This window comes from Artemia franciscana, chromosome 14, assembly GCF_032884065.1.
Source record: "Artemia franciscana chromosome 14, ASM3288406v1, whole genome shotgun sequence".
Classification (NCBI taxonomy): Eukaryota; Metazoa; Arthropoda; class Branchiopoda; order Anostraca; family Artemiidae; genus Artemia; species Artemia franciscana.
Window position 1 is genome coordinate 19,346,955 of NC_088876.1, and position 15,855 is coordinate 19,362,809.

The 15,855-nt window shown below is 31.4% G+C and overlaps 1 protein-coding gene across 1 annotated transcript in view; it reads left to right on the forward strand.

The window, feature by feature from the left end:
• Positions 1-15,855, forward strand: part of LOC136035424 (uncharacterized) — a 150,806-nt gene that overhangs the window by 63,337 nt on the left and 71,614 nt on the right. The window contains exon 11 of the mRNA XM_065717216.1: positions 7,739-8,358. Within this exon, the coding sequence (XP_065573288.1) occupies positions 7,739-8,358 (620 nt within the window). The remainder of the gene's footprint in view (positions 1-7,738; positions 8,359-15,855) is intronic.

Here is a 15,855-nt window from a genome sequence, read left to right on the forward strand (position 1 = left end):
TCGAAAGATTTTAGAACTCTGTTTGTGATCGTTAGTTTTGTTTTGTGGGAATTAATTTTGACTGTGTATAAAGTTTTGTTTTCTAATACGAAAATTGTATTATATAAAAATTGTTCTTATGAAATACAAATATACTTTTCACATTTCTTACGCAGTTCTAAAAGAATGAAAAATAGCTGTTGAAAAACATAAAATACTTTCTAGAAAAACGGATCATTCTAGCAACATCCCAAATACTTCATACAGAATATAAAAAGTTAAAACATAATCAAAAAAAAAAAAAAAAAAAATTATTCCTACGAAACACATAAATATTTTGTGCTATTCAAAAATAGTTCTAACAATGGAAAACAGTTGTCTCAGATCACAAAATACTTGCTACAAAACCAAAAGAAAAAAATTCTAGAACCATCCCAAATATTTCTTATATAATACAAAAAGTACACACATAATCTAGGATTATTCGTACAAAACAGAAATAGGTCTTACAGAATACAATAATGCTTTGTTATAATTCTAAAGTAGCTTTATGAGAAGGAAAAATGGTTGGTGCAAAAGACAAAACACTTCTTACGAAACACAAAATTTCTATTAAAATTCCAATCACTTCTTATAGAATAAAAAAAAGTTCATAAACGAATCGAAAGTAATTCCTACAAAACAAAAATAACCCTTACAAAATACAAAAAAAAACATTGCAGGATGCTAAAACAGTTCTAACAGAATTGAAAGTAGTTGGTGCAGAACACAAAATACTTGCTACAAAACATGAAAATTCTAACAACCCCCAAAATATTTATTATAGAATATAAAATTTCAAACGTAATCCAAATAGTTTTAAAAATCACAAAATTATTCTTACCAAATACAAAAATTCTTTTGTGAACTGATTTTAAGCTAGGTTAATTTAGGTTCAGCAATCGTGCCCGCACTTTTGCTGAATCCAAAAGAGCTTATCAAAATAATTTTTGGTTTTTGTATTAGTTATTTCTGTTTTTTAAGGGATTCCTTGCATTATGTTTGAAATTTTTGTATTCTATAGGAAGTTTTTCGGATGTTGTTAGAAGTTTTGTATTCCAAAGAAGTATTTTGGATGTTGTTAGATCCTCGTGTATTATAGCGAGTATTTTGGTTCTGTACTGCCTATTTTTCATTCTGTTAGAACTCTTTTAGAACTTTTCAAAGTATTTAGTATTTTGTAAGCGTTACTTTTGTTTTGTAGGAATTACTTTCATTATGTATGAACTTTCTGTATTATATAAAAAGTATTTGGAGTGGTGTTAAATTTCTTGTGATTTGTAGCAAGTATTTTGCGTTCTGCACCAACTATATTTCAATCTATTAAATTTATTTTAGAATTGTGCAAAGCGCTTTTGTATTTTATTATAGTTAATTCTGTTATTTAGGAATAATCTTCGATTATGTATGAAATTTTTTTATTCTATAAGAAGTATTTTGGAAATTATTAGAATTTTTTGTTTTGTAGCAAGTATTTTGTGTTTCTAAACGAACAATTTTTCATTCTCTTAGAACTATTTTAGAATTATGCAAATTATTTCTGTATTTTGTAAGAATTATTTCTGTTTTGTTTATGTTTGTCTATTTGTTAGTCTATTTCTATATGTTATCTGTGTTGTCTAATTGGTTTATGTTTGATATTTTTTCTATATTAGGTAACTGGGATATTGTTAGTGTCTATGTTTTGAGAAAAGTATTTTGTGCTCTGTTCTATTCTATTTTTCATTCTGTCAGATCTATTTTTGAAATGTGCGAATGCAAGAATTATTTTGGATTATGCATGAAGTTACTCTATTCTTTAAGAAGTATTTGGGTTGTTGTTACAATTTCTGTTTTTTGTAGCAAATATGTTTTGCTCTTCACCAACTATTTTTCATTCTGTTAGAACTATCTTAGAATTGTTGAAAGTTTTTTTTTTATTTTAAGAGTTATTTCTGTTTCGGAAGAATTATTATTATTACATTCGAATTTTTTCCATAAGAAGTATTTGGAATGCTGCTAGTATTTGTGTATTCTATAAGAAGCATTTGAAATTTTGATAGAGTCTTTGTGGTTAGTAGCAAGTATTTTCCATTCTGTCTATTCTGAACTATTTCCGAACTCTTTTGGAAGTGTGCATTGTATTTTGTATTTTTTTTTTGTTTTGTAAGAATTATTTTAGATTATGTAACAACTTTTTGTATTTTGCTAGAAATGTTCGGGATATTGCTAGAATTTTGTGTTTTGTAGAAAATATTTTGTATTCATCACCAAGTATTTTTCATTTTTCTAGAACCATATTAGAATTGTACAAAACAAAAATAATTCATACTAAAGTTCAAAAATACTTTGCAAAGTTCTAAAATAGTTCTCACAGAATGGAAAATAGTTGGTTCAGAGCACGTAATACTTGCTACAAAACATAGAAACTTTAAAAACATCCAAACTACTTCTTATTAAATACAAAACAGATCAATTATAATCCAAACAATTCTTACAAAACAGAAATAATTCTTACAAAATACAGAAATATTTCACACAATTCTAAAATAGTTAAAAAAAAAAAGAAAAAAATGTTGGAGTAGAATACAAAATACTTACTAAAATCAGAATTTTAATAACATCCCAAAGACTTCCTATCGAATGCAAAAAGTTCAAGCATAATCCAAAATTATTCCTAAAAATTAGAAATAACACTTAAAAAAACGAAAATACTTTGTACAATTCTAAAACAGTTCTGAAATAATGAAAAATAGTTGGTAGAGAACACAAAATACCTGCTAAAAACACAAACATTCTAACAACATCCCAAATACTTCTAATATAATAAAAAAAGTTGAAATATAATTTAAAACAATTCCATCAAAACAGAAATAATTCTTACAAAATACAAATATACTTTGCACATTTCTAAAATAGTTCTAAAAGAATGAAAAATAGCTGGTGCAGAACACAAAATACTTGCTACAATACACAAGAATTCTAACAACACTCCAAATACTTCTTATAGAATACAAAAATATCAACCACAATCCAAAATAATTCCAACAAAACACAAACATTATTCTTACGAAAAATTAAAATACTTCTTTAACTGATTTTAAAGCTAGGTTCAGTTGGGCTGAGCAATTGTGCCCGCACGATTGCTGAACCCAAATAAGCCTATCTTAAAATTAGGTAATAAAAGTTCTTTTGTGTTTCGTAAGAATTATTTTTGTTTTGCTGGAATGTATTCTGTAAGAAGTATTAATTTTTTTTTAGAATTTATTTGTTTTTTAGCAAGTATTTTTCGTTCTACCTCAAATATTTTTCATTCTTTGACAATCAGTTTGGAATTTTGTAAAGTATTTTGTATTTTGTAAAAGTTATTCCTGTTTTGTAGGATTATGTTTGAACTTTTCTTGTATTCCATAAGATGTATTTCGGATGGAATTTTTGTTTTCCATAAGAAGTATTTGGATCTGCATATTTTATGTTCTGCACCAACTACTTTTCATTCTGTTAGAACTATTCTAGAATTTTTAAAAGTATTTTTTATTTTGTAAGAGTTATTTTTGTTTCGTAGGAATTATTTTGGATAATATAAGAACTTTTTGTACCAACTATTTTTAATTCTGTTAGAACTGCTTAAGAATTGCGTAAAGGATTTTTTTTTGTGTTTTATAAGAGTTCTTTCTCTTTTATAGTAACTATTTTGATTACATATGAACCTTTTGTATTCTATGAGAAGTATTTGGGATGTTGTTAGAATTTTTGTGTTTTGCAGCTAGTATTTTGTATTCTGCACCAACATTTTTCATTCTGTTATTACTATTTCAGAATCATGCAAAGTATTTTTTGTATTTTTTAAGAGTTATTTCTGTTCTGTATTAACTATTTTGATTATATATGAACTTTTGTACTCAATAAGAAAAATTGGGGATGCTGTTACATTTTTTTTTATAACAAGTATTTTGTGTTCTGCACCAACTCTTTTTCAGTCTTTCGGAACTATTTTAAAATCGTGCAAAGTAATTTTTGTATTTTGAAAGAGCTATTTCTTCATGTAAGAATTATTCAGATTATATTTGAACGTTTTTGTATGCCGTAAGACGTATTTGGGAGACTTTCGAAATTTTTGTGTTTTGAAGCATTTTGTGTTCTGCACCAATTATTTCTCACTCTCTTAGAACTGTTTTAGAATTGTGCAAATTATTTATTTGCAAATTATATTAGTGTTGCTAGAGCAACATTTAATTTTTGTCGTGTTTTTTTTCCAGTACCCTGATTTCAGCTTATTCTTAGAAAATGGTAACGGCCTAACCTCTGCAGTTTTTACGCAAAGTGGGGACTTTAGGCTGGATTGATGAATATGACTCTGTATTTAGGAAATCTACTTAGAACTCCTGCCTGAGGCCAAACATCTATTGTTTCTACCCATTTCTGTTCGTGATTTCAGCTGAGTTTATCATTCGGTTTTTGCACTTGGGATGGCGGTATAGAAATATTATCAGATATTCCTCTTAAACTTTAAAATTTCTCTCATTGCTAAAGAAATTAGAGTTTATCTTTTGATCCTTTCTAAGCAATGACGTTAGAAACTTGGCCTACGGCAAAAAAGTCAACTTTTGAACTAAGACAGATAGTTTCTATTCAGTGGAAGTCAATAGCTTTTGATGAGCTGATTAAAGTATATGTCATCCATTTTTTCGTAGAAAAATTCCTTCATGAAATATATCAGTTTGAAAGTTTACAGGGGTTGACAACTTCAGTAGTAAGGTACATACTGAAACCAAAAATAGGCCGATACAGAAATGGTATTAGATGTGCCTCTTAAACTTTAAAAGTTCTTTCATTGATAAAAAAATTAAAGTTTATCCTCTGCTCCTTTCTAAGTGATGACGTTAGAAACTTGGCCTACGGCAAAAAAGTCAACTTTTGATATAAGAGAGGTAGATTTTTTTTTGACGGCAGTCGATAGCTCTTGATGAGCTGATCAAAGTATATGTCTTGTAGAAAAATTTTCTTTTAGAAAAATTCCTTCATGATATATACCAGTTTGAAAGTTTAAAGGGATTGACAACTTCAGTAGTAAGGTACATATTGAAACCAAAAATAGGTCGATACCAATTGTCAGACATATAGGAGAGTTTTAAGCAACAGTCGGCTGTTAGTTCATAATCACCTTCGGCAAGGAGGGGTTTGCAGATTTTTCTAGTTGCTTTACCTGTTGTTTGTTTCCGGTGTATCTGAGGGTAAGACCAATTTGGTTCCCTCCAGTGGTAATACTTGCAGGGGACTATATGGTATTAGCTATTAGCTACAATTTATACATATTAGCTATATGCTATTAGGCTACAATAATCTTGAGCGATGAGAAGTTTGCAACTTTTGCTAGTTGGTGTACTTAGTATGCATTTTAAGATCCTTACAGATTAACAACTTCAGTGTTTAATCGAAGTGAAGAAACGAAACCAAAGCGCTGCTCTCGCAACAGTTTATTCGGCGAAGCCGAACGAAGTTTTCCGCAACACCTCACGTTGCTCATGTAATGTACATCTAGTTTTTGTATTTTTTAAGATATTAACTGTTTTTTTGGAATTATTCGGATTATATTTGAACTTTTTTGTATGCAATAAGAAGTATTTGGGATATTGTTAGAAATTTTTTTGGCGTTTTGCACCAACTATTTTTAATTCGGTTAGAACTAATTTAGAATTACTTAAAGTATTTCTATAATTTGTAAGAATTATTTCAGTTTTATTGAAATTGTTTTGGATTAAGCTAGAACTTCTGTATTTCATAAGAAGTATTTGAGTTGTTGTTAAAACTTTTTGTGTTTTGTAGCAAGTATTTTCTGTCCCGCACCAACGATTTTTCATTCTGTTAGATCTTTGTTAGAATTTTGCAAAGTATTTTGTATTTTGCAAAATAATTTTTATATTCTGTAGAATTATTTCGGATAATGTTTTAACTTTTTTTATTGTACTATGGTATTATATTCTTGGTATTATATAAATCTTGAGGGTCTAATAATTCCAATATTATACACCCTATGGGCTTCATCAGATCTCTAATCACTGAGCTATTGAATTTTTATGTATTGGTGTTGATTTTCTAAGGATTATTCTGTTTTTTACATGTTGTGGAAATACGAAAAAGACATATTCAAGAAAATATTTTGAATTTTATGTCCTTTTTAGGAATAAAAAAGGGAATTTGCTAATAAAATCAATGGAAATAAGAAGAAGGGGGTGGGAAATGCCAAGGAGCATTACAATTTAACAATAAGATATTAAGTTCCCGAAGTTCAAATCAAAACGATGGTCATTTTTAGTTTATGAAGTAATTTTTGTGGCAAAAAGGTATAAAATGCCTGAGGTGTGAGTCAGCACAAAAGTGGATGTCATCGGGCGGGTACATTACGGCAAGCTGGTGTCCATTGCCAGAAGTCATCAGAAGAAAATCTATTGAATTTTTTTAATATTTTTAAATAACCGATTCTGGTATAAACTTAAATTTTTCCAGAAAAATGCCCTAAAAATGCCATATGGGCGATAATGCTCCCCAGAGGTTGCCGTTTTTCAGCCATTTAGTGTTACAGTTTGGGAATTACCATGGAACATCGCACTCTAGCAATGCAATGGGAAGTTTTCGCTGTTAAAAAAATTGTCATTTTTAATTTACAATGTTATTTTTCTTGAAAAGGGTCCAAAACCCTCCGGTGTGATATATGCGCCAGAGGGTGTTATTGAGATGTTACATTAAGTCAAGCTAGATCAATTGACAGGAGACATTAGAAGAAACGCTATTAGGTATTTTCCATTAAGTTTTAACGATCGATTATGGTGTAAAATGATATTTTAACACATATGTAAAGTGAGTCACAGGCTGGGAATTGCTAGAAAATAATACCAAGAAAAATGAACAAATTAAAGAATTAAGTCACATTTTCTGTGCTCCCTTGAATTTACCTCCAATAATTCATCCCTTACTCTCAATAGATCTGGATGTATTAGTTAAAAGTAAGGAAGTTCATGCACTATTGTATTTTTGGTATAGTGGAAAAACTTGTGGTGAATTTTCCAGCACTTATGTTGATAAACCTCGATTGAAGGACTTTTTAGTTGAAAATTCTCGCTCCTGCCTGTATAATATTGATTTTGGTGTCCCAATAATAAAGCTTTTTAATAATACTTGTAAATTTGATAATATTAATAAAACTTGTCTGTACAAAAAAGAGCCTTCATTCTTTAGATTTCTCCTTCCAAGATAAAACTTCCATAAATTTCAGTCGGGCAATTTAAGCATTTTGTAGCCTATTTACACAGGTATGCCCATTCAAGATCGCCTCTAGTATAAGTGTAAAAATCTGTGTATTGAAGTTTAAAAGATAGACACTTGATCGTTTATGAAGATGTACCATGTTCTAGGCATAATAATACTTTGCTTTTATTTTACCTTTGATAGCACATTCAAGTTCCAATAGAGCATAAGAATCTATTTCTAAAAAATTGCTGAGAAAACTCCCCAAAATTATATGATAATACCCTCTAAAGTATTACTTAACAAGCAGGTGCATGTTAAATGTAACCAATTTCCAGCAATAGATTTTCTCCCCACGTTTCGATTGTAGCAGACACAGGAAACAAGCGATCCTTAGAAGTGTTTGCATACATATGTCAATTCCGTATCTCAAATTTTTTAAATAAATAAAAAAAGTAGAATTGCTCTTGAAACTAATAAATATAACTATTTCTAGGGGTCGAAGAAGCAGTGAAAGTGGTGTTTTTGATTATTTCGGAGAAACACGCAGCAGGAGTAGCCTGGATTCTCTTGGAAGACAGAGAGATTCCCGGGGAATATCCAAACCCAGATCTTGGCATCCTTCTCCTTACGGCAGTGACGAAGACATGGGAGAAGATGATGACATCTTTTCCCGTGATAGAAAGCAACGAATTAAAGCAGAAATAGTGAGGCGACGAATGCAAATGGATCAAAGCTTTAAATTGCATGACGAACTTTATAAAGTTGCAAAAATGCGTGATGGTAATTATTTAACCTCTCCCCGTTACGAGTTAACAGGTGTATCGCCACCTAAATATAGCAGCTCATCCATGAATTTGTTTGGTTCTTCTCCAAGCCGCTATGATATTGGAGTATCGAGAGGACACAGTTCGTCTCGCTTTGAAGAAGAAAGGAGCATGGAGAGGTTAGCGTCGACGTTTCGTGAAGATTACGGAGATAGGTTTGACTATTCTCCAGGTATAAGTGATCAAGAGCTTACGAGTGATTTTTTAGCGATGCCAATCTTACCGGACATGCCGAGTAGATCTAGAAAAATATTAGAGGATTTAGGTTCTGCTCCTCTCCAGGAGAGAGGTAAGTATAACTCGAAATATAGATCAAGCAAGAAATAGGTTTACTATAAATACTAAAAGGACCATTATGAATACCACAGATTCACTCCGGGTATTTCCGTTCTACGTCGTTGGAATTTTTCATTCGTAGAGATATTGCAAACTTTCTCATTGCTAAGCTAATTTTTGCGTATTTTAATGCTTTCAAATTTTCTCTGCTTCTTCTTTCGAATACTGTGACTCAAGAGGTTTTTTTGTGAGCTTCATAAAATATTTTCAATATTAAAAGTAAATAATAAAGTTCTAGTAGGAAAAATTTGAAACATTTTGATTTACCAATAGTTGGAAACCGAATCTTTATAAAAATAGAATGTATCTCTTGATGAAATAAAATAGGTCCAGTATTATGAAAAGGGATATACGAATAGAGCTAAGACAATTTTACCGAACCTCTGGTTATTAAAGTAATTTTTTACTCCCAACATTTAAGTCTTTATCTGTCATTATGCTTAAAGGAATATACAAATATTCTAATTTCAGTCTTAGGCAGGATGATTTTTCGAAAATTTTCTGGTTCTGTGAAGTATTATTCTGTCAAAACTAAAATCACACATTTTTCTTTTTGGCAAATCTTTATGAGCTTATTAACGACTGTAACACTCGAAAAATCTTTAACCATAACACTCGAAAAATCTTTAATAGCGACGTTGATTGGTCATATAGCTCGAATGGATTAAAGCCGCAGTTTATACAATCTCCAAGTTCAATTTTTCTCGCCAGCATATTTTTCTTTTTGTATAGTTTTCGTGCTAAAATAAGTTACTTTTACCTCTAAGCCAGCTTAAATTAAACTTTAGATTTTTTTTCTCTTTGATAAATATTGTGATAAATTGGATCTAGACTAATAATCCAATTTCAGCAATAATATATATAAAAATCGTGCTCTATTTTTTGACCTATGTATTGTTATCTGACATCTCACTAGCAGCAATTTCTAAGCACAAGTAAACTGACAGCTAGATTGTTACTATGTCACTATTGAACGTCAAGTCTCGTTTTTTCACGAAGCTTTAGCTTCAAAATCTTGTACACTTTTTATTGCAAACACCAGTTGTACGCTTAAAAAAAATATATCTAGAACAGATTTTTCTTCTGTAACTAATTTTTCTGAATAATAAATCTTCAGTTACTAACAAAATAGTCAACTACTACTGATCCATGTAACTAGAAATGGCTGTAGGTCGTAGAGAATTCAGTAGAGGGATTTTGTCCTAAAACAAAATTCAATCATCGGTTATTTTTAGGCTCTGTCATTCTCTCCTCTCAGGTGTTCATGCCACCTATCTTCGGCTGGAAAATTTACTCGTCAGGTAAAAGGAATCTAGAGATCACTAGAGATATTAAAATCTATATGCCTAGACTTTTATCTTAAAAAGTTACAGGACTCCTCTGCCAATTTTATTAACTAGAAGGTAAGGAAGTTGAATGTGTAGTCAAGAAAAACGCTCAAAAAGCATTGGGGAATTGAATAATTTAAATAACTATTTATTTTGTCCTTAGTTTGTGATGACAAGCTATTCAAATGTAACTCCCACTTTATCATCGTTATATTAGAATATGAATATGATTTAATAGGATAAATAACCCTTGCTTGTAAAAACTTAAAAAAAAATTCCTCAATCAAGTAATAAAACGTAGGCTGCCTTATTTATTTTTCAGATTATGCGCTAGGTTTTTCTATAAAGTGAAAAATACAAGATAAAAGAAGAGGAAACAATAGTAAGATAGATAGAAGGAAATACCTAAAATATTAGTTTTATTTACCAGGAAATACTTCAGCAATACAAATCGAAGACTTCCCTTTTTTATACCTCCTACCCCATCAAGAACAAAATACAAAACAAAAAATCAGTGGGACATCCCAGACTAATATGCAATGTAAGCCGTCTATTCACTGCCTGAACATAAAGAGTACAGCCTAAAGGCTTCAAAGTTTTAAGCCACCCCTTCCTGGAAAATAACAATAATAGAAAATAGTAAATTGTTTTATCAAAATGAAACACATATCAAATACTGATAAACAAGTAATTAAGTATAATAAGTACACGTGCATTTCAAGCAAAGCTCTGTGAAATATGAAGTCAAAGATACATGTTCTACGGCTTACAGGCTTAGGCTTTATGACTTTTTTATGATTTAGTATCCTTTAGTATATTCATGATTATTAACTTAACATGATGATACATGAGGCTTCAAGCTGTATAACATATGAAACTTTCAATCCTTTGAAGCCGAAACACGCTGGAATTCCGGTCAGCGCTCCCTTCTTTCTAGTCTGTATTTTACACTTTTTGCAAAGTGTGAGATTACACTTCTTATCCTTAGTTTGACAAACAAAATCAAAACGATTGATTTTAAACGGAGAAGACATAACTTTAATAGGCTAAAATTCTACACACTTCGGACATCCGTTACCTTCAGTTCATTATTTCAAAGAGAAAAGCGTATGACTGGTGTTGCAGTTCACCTGGTGATTAATAATTTTGAATATTTGTTGCTGTTGATGTTGTCAAAGTCTGCCCAGCTTCCTGCTGTATCCTCCTGCTGACCATTACTAGTTTTTGCAATACCCTAGAAGCTGACAGTGCCTTATCTAGGGTTATTTGTCATTTCGTGTTTTCCTTGTATATACAAGTGTTTTAGCTGTTATTATAGGAAGAAGCATTTTTAGTAAATGATGTGTTGAACAAACATGTCAAGTATCACTTATAACATCAAAGAAAACAGTGCCAACTGCATAAGAAACAATTACAGTAAATATAAACAACAAGCAAAACCAAATTCGTCTTTTCTAGGGTAAAATTGCTTTGAACCAAGCTATTATTTTCGATTCAAGGTAAATAAGATCAATACCTGGATAGTAAGCTTTCATGTTTTACCTACCATCTTACTATCATCAACAAGTGTCCTCCTTCACTAAAGTTTTCTTTTTATCTTTTATATTGTTTTTTTTTAGGTAGGTAGGTTTTATTTCCATCCACAATATAAATATAAATAAAAATGACAACACTAATAAATTATTGCAGCAAAAATTAAGTCCTAAGGACTTGTGCTGCCAATTCATGTTATGATTTATATCTTATAAATAAACATCTAAACATAACATCTCATGATTATCCACCTAGCCTACCTTAAATATAAAAAACAACAACACAAACACATGAATACAATACAAAAAAATAATCCTTTTTAATATTATTTACCGGTTTCAGCCCCCCACCCTACACCAAAAAACTCCGAAAAAAGAAATCTATTAGTTAAATAAAATGTTTTTAATTTAATTTTAAACCCATATAAAATGACAGAGTCCCTGATTCTAACCAGCAGATTATTCCAAACAGAAGACCCCAGATTATGAACCACATATAATGATCTGACTGTTTTTCTTTTTTTCATGGCTTAACAAGTTGTGAATTTCTTGTATCATAATTATGGTGCTCCTGATTCATGGAAAAAAACAATCATGAAAATACTCAGAGCATATCTTTTAAATTTAAAGTATGCTTTGTATTTTGCTTATCCATCTTTTCTGGGACTCATACTTATTTGTTAAGATTGTGTCAGTCGAGTCTTATCTGAATTAAATCTTATCCTCATTTTTTATGTATTCTAAAACAGATATTTTGCTGTAGGAACAAAAATTAACACTAATTTTCTAATTTTAGTGACGGTAAAAGAGCGTGGATAAAAGTTTATTTCTTTGCAATAGGATCAAAATATATAAACTTGATTCATCAAGCTTGATTTGCCTTGTCATGAGGGTTAAGAAATCATATAATTATGCACCAGCTTTTTGGATTTTTATACACTTATTTCAATGTTTATTCAAAACTTACAATATTAGGGGCCAAAAATTGTGAGTTCTCTTGAGGTCTTATCCGGCCCTGAATGTATTAATAGAAATATAAAAGGTGGGAGGTGTATACCATCATCAGAGGACCTAATACCCTTCCTTTTGTTTTAATTGACTTTTAAACACAGACGAATATACAATTTTTGAGTAGTGGTCAATGATTATTTTAAATTATAATTACCGCCAGTGAACGTACCACACTTCATTTCTGACAACTACTTTTTACTTTTTTTCCCATTCTATAATGTACTCTGGAATGTGTTTGACTTTTTTACTTGTTCTCATGAAAAGGTCCTCTTCAGTTCCTTAGTTATAATATCAAAAACTTCTAATTTTTAAATGTCTCAAACGCAAAATAAAAATCATTTCTGCAACTAATAAAATGGAGCGTTTGTCCATTTTCTAAGGTCAAAGGGGCAATTGTTTTCCCTGCTGGAATTTTTAATCAAGTTGTATTTGTGTGTAATTCTTTGAGTTAGATGCAAGATGCATTTATACGAAATAGGCATTAAGCTTTGATTGAATAAAGTAAGCTATTTATCTTATTTAAATTTAAAAGATGGGGGATATGAATAAATTAACATGAGTTATGTTAAAGAAATAATTGCTAATCATTACAATAAATCAATAAAAAAATACCGGTAATCTGTATTTGTGCATGTATCCTTCAAATGCCAAATTGTAAATTCAACCCTTAAAAAAAAAAGTTTATCTAAAAATTAAACCAAGCATTTTGGCTACTAAAACCTGTGTACCTTTTTGGAAGCCTCAAGAGTATATCTTTGGCACGTTAAAATCAAAACAGGAAGTACCTTCATTTATAATTTTTTTCGTTGTTTGTTTTCTGGATATATTTGATTTACCCTAAGAACGAATCATCTAAATAACTTCAAACGAATAGCTATTTCTATCGACCCTGTTAAATAGTTCAAAGCCTTTTGGCTACCATTTTGTGGAATTAATGCTTCTTCCTTTTTTGCAAATAAAACTATTGGAAAATAGAACCTACATCATAATAAAGGATGGAATATTGCTCGTTTTTTATAACAATTTTTGGTTTTACTTTGAACGTTTTCCCCACTGAAATAACTGACAACGAATTTCTGAAAATAGAAAATAATGATTTCTTCAGTAGGACATATTAATATCATTAAATTCAGTGGTGAATCACAAATTCAAAACGTATGATTAAGTATCTCAACAGAAGAAATGAGGAAGGGGTCCTTTAATTTTTTTTTCGTTTATTTGGCCCTGATAGATTCTTTAAGTGCTTCTTCCTATAGTTCAAATTATGTTTGAGATTGATGTGCATGCTTCGTTTTGATATGTTCTTTATAACTTGCAATTGAATAGATGTTACATCATTGAATTTGTTTATTATAATTTTTCTTAGAGTTATTTATGGTTATGGTTAAAGATGATTTTTTTGGCTCATTGAATTAAATTTTCTTGTTCATATACGTCTTCTGCTTCATTTGTAGGTGCTTTAGCCTATGTCAGCAGGAGGAAATGTGCTTTTGTTGTTTTTTGTTTCTTTTCTGTTTTTCAATTTTGTTTTATTTTCTATGGATGTACAATTTTTAGATTTGATTTCTAAAGGTCATGTTTAAATACTTAGTTTATTATTATTTGAAAAAAAGAGACTTGACGAAAAGTTTCCTCCTGCTGATATAAAACGAGTTCCTTTATTAGAATACAGGCCCCAAAGACTCGTCTCTACTCTCGGCTTTAAGATGATTATCTTTCGTCCATGAAACAGCAACTGTACTAGTAAATTGTGTACGCTTCGCTTAATTTCAATCTTATTGTCATCGACAAATCAAACTAATCAAAGCTAGCAACACAAACTAATGGGCTGCCAAAGGTATTTTCAGAATTGTATAAAAATGATGACATTTCAATTGTTGATGGATAGTCTATCATCCATCCATCAAAGGGTAGAACTAAGGTAGATAGAGATAGAATAAGGGTAATTAAAATAGTCTAGAGTTCTATGGGCCATTTGAAGGTCATTGACAACCCTAAATAAAAGGTTTTCAAAGATTTCGGACTGGCTATGTTCACAGGACTTTGAAGGCAATTTGAAGGCCAATTATGTCCTTATTATTGTCTAACATTTAAAAATCCTGCATGGTAGCACGTTTGGCTATGCAGAAATGTTTTCCAGTAATTATCCATACTATTGGAAAGGATTTAAATATTTTAGTTGTAAGAGAAAAAATTACAAATTTAGAGATCACTGATATAAACAAGAGCTAAGAGCTCATATGGCACTTGTGACGAGGTCGGAAGAGCCGAGAGCTCATATGGTACGAGGTCGGAAGAGCCAAGAGCTCATTTGGACGAGGTCGGAAGAGCCGAGAGCTCATATGGTACGAGGTCGGAAGAGCCAAGAGCCAAGAGCTCATTTGGCACTTGTGAGAAGGTCAGAACCTAAAGTTAAACTTTATAGCACAAGATCCTTCTAAATATCAAATTTCATTAAGATCTGGTCACCCTTTCGTAAGTTACAAATACCTTAATTTTCAAAATTACCTCCCCCCTCCCAATTCCACCAAAGAGAGCAGATCCGGTCCAGTTATGTCAGTCACGTATCTTTGACAGGTTTCTATTCTTCCCATCCAGTTTCATCCTGATCTCACCGCTTTAAGTATTTTCTAAGATTTCCGGTCCCCCCAACTGCCCCCCCCCCAATTACGTTTGATCCGGTTGAGATTTAAAATAAGATATCAGAGTTACGAGGTCCTTCTAAATATGAAGTTTCATGAAGATCCGATCACTCCTTCGTAAGTTAAAAATACGTTATTTTTCTTATTTTTCAGAATTACCCCCCCCCCGCAATTGAGCGGATCCGTTCCAATTATGTAAATTACGTATGCAAGACTTTTGCTTATTTTTCCAACCAAGTTTCATCCCAATCCCTCCAATCTAAGCGTTTCCCATCATTTTAGGTCTCCCCACCCCAAACTTCCCCCAATGTCACCAGATCCGGTCAGGATTTAAAATAAGAGCTTTGAGCCACGATATCCTTCTAAAAATCAAATTTCATGGAGATCCAATCGCCCGTTCGTAAGTTAAAAATACCTCATTTTTTCTAATTTTTCAGAATTAACCCCCCCCCCCCCCAACTACCCAAAAGAGAGCGGATCCGTTCCGTTTATGTCAATCATCTATCTAGGACTTGTGTTTATTTTTCCCACCATGTTTCATCCCGATCCCTCCACTCTAAGTGTTTTCCAAGTTTTAGGTTCCCCCTCCCAACTCCCCGCCCCCATCACAAGATCTGGTCGGGATTTAAAATAAGAGCTCTAAGACACGATATCCTTCTAAACATCAAATTTCATTGAGATCCGATCACCCGTTCGCAAGTTGAAAATACCTCATTTTTCTAATTTTTAAGACTTACTCCCCCCCCCCCCAACTACCCCAAAGAGAACAAATAAGTTCCGATTATGTCAATCATGTATCTAGGACTTGCGCTTATTTTTCCCATCAAGTTTCATCCCGATCCCTCTACTCTAAGTGTTTTCCAAGATTTTAGGTTTCCCCCCTCCAACTCCCCCCAATGTCATCAGACCCAGTCGGGATTTAAAATAAGAGCTCTGA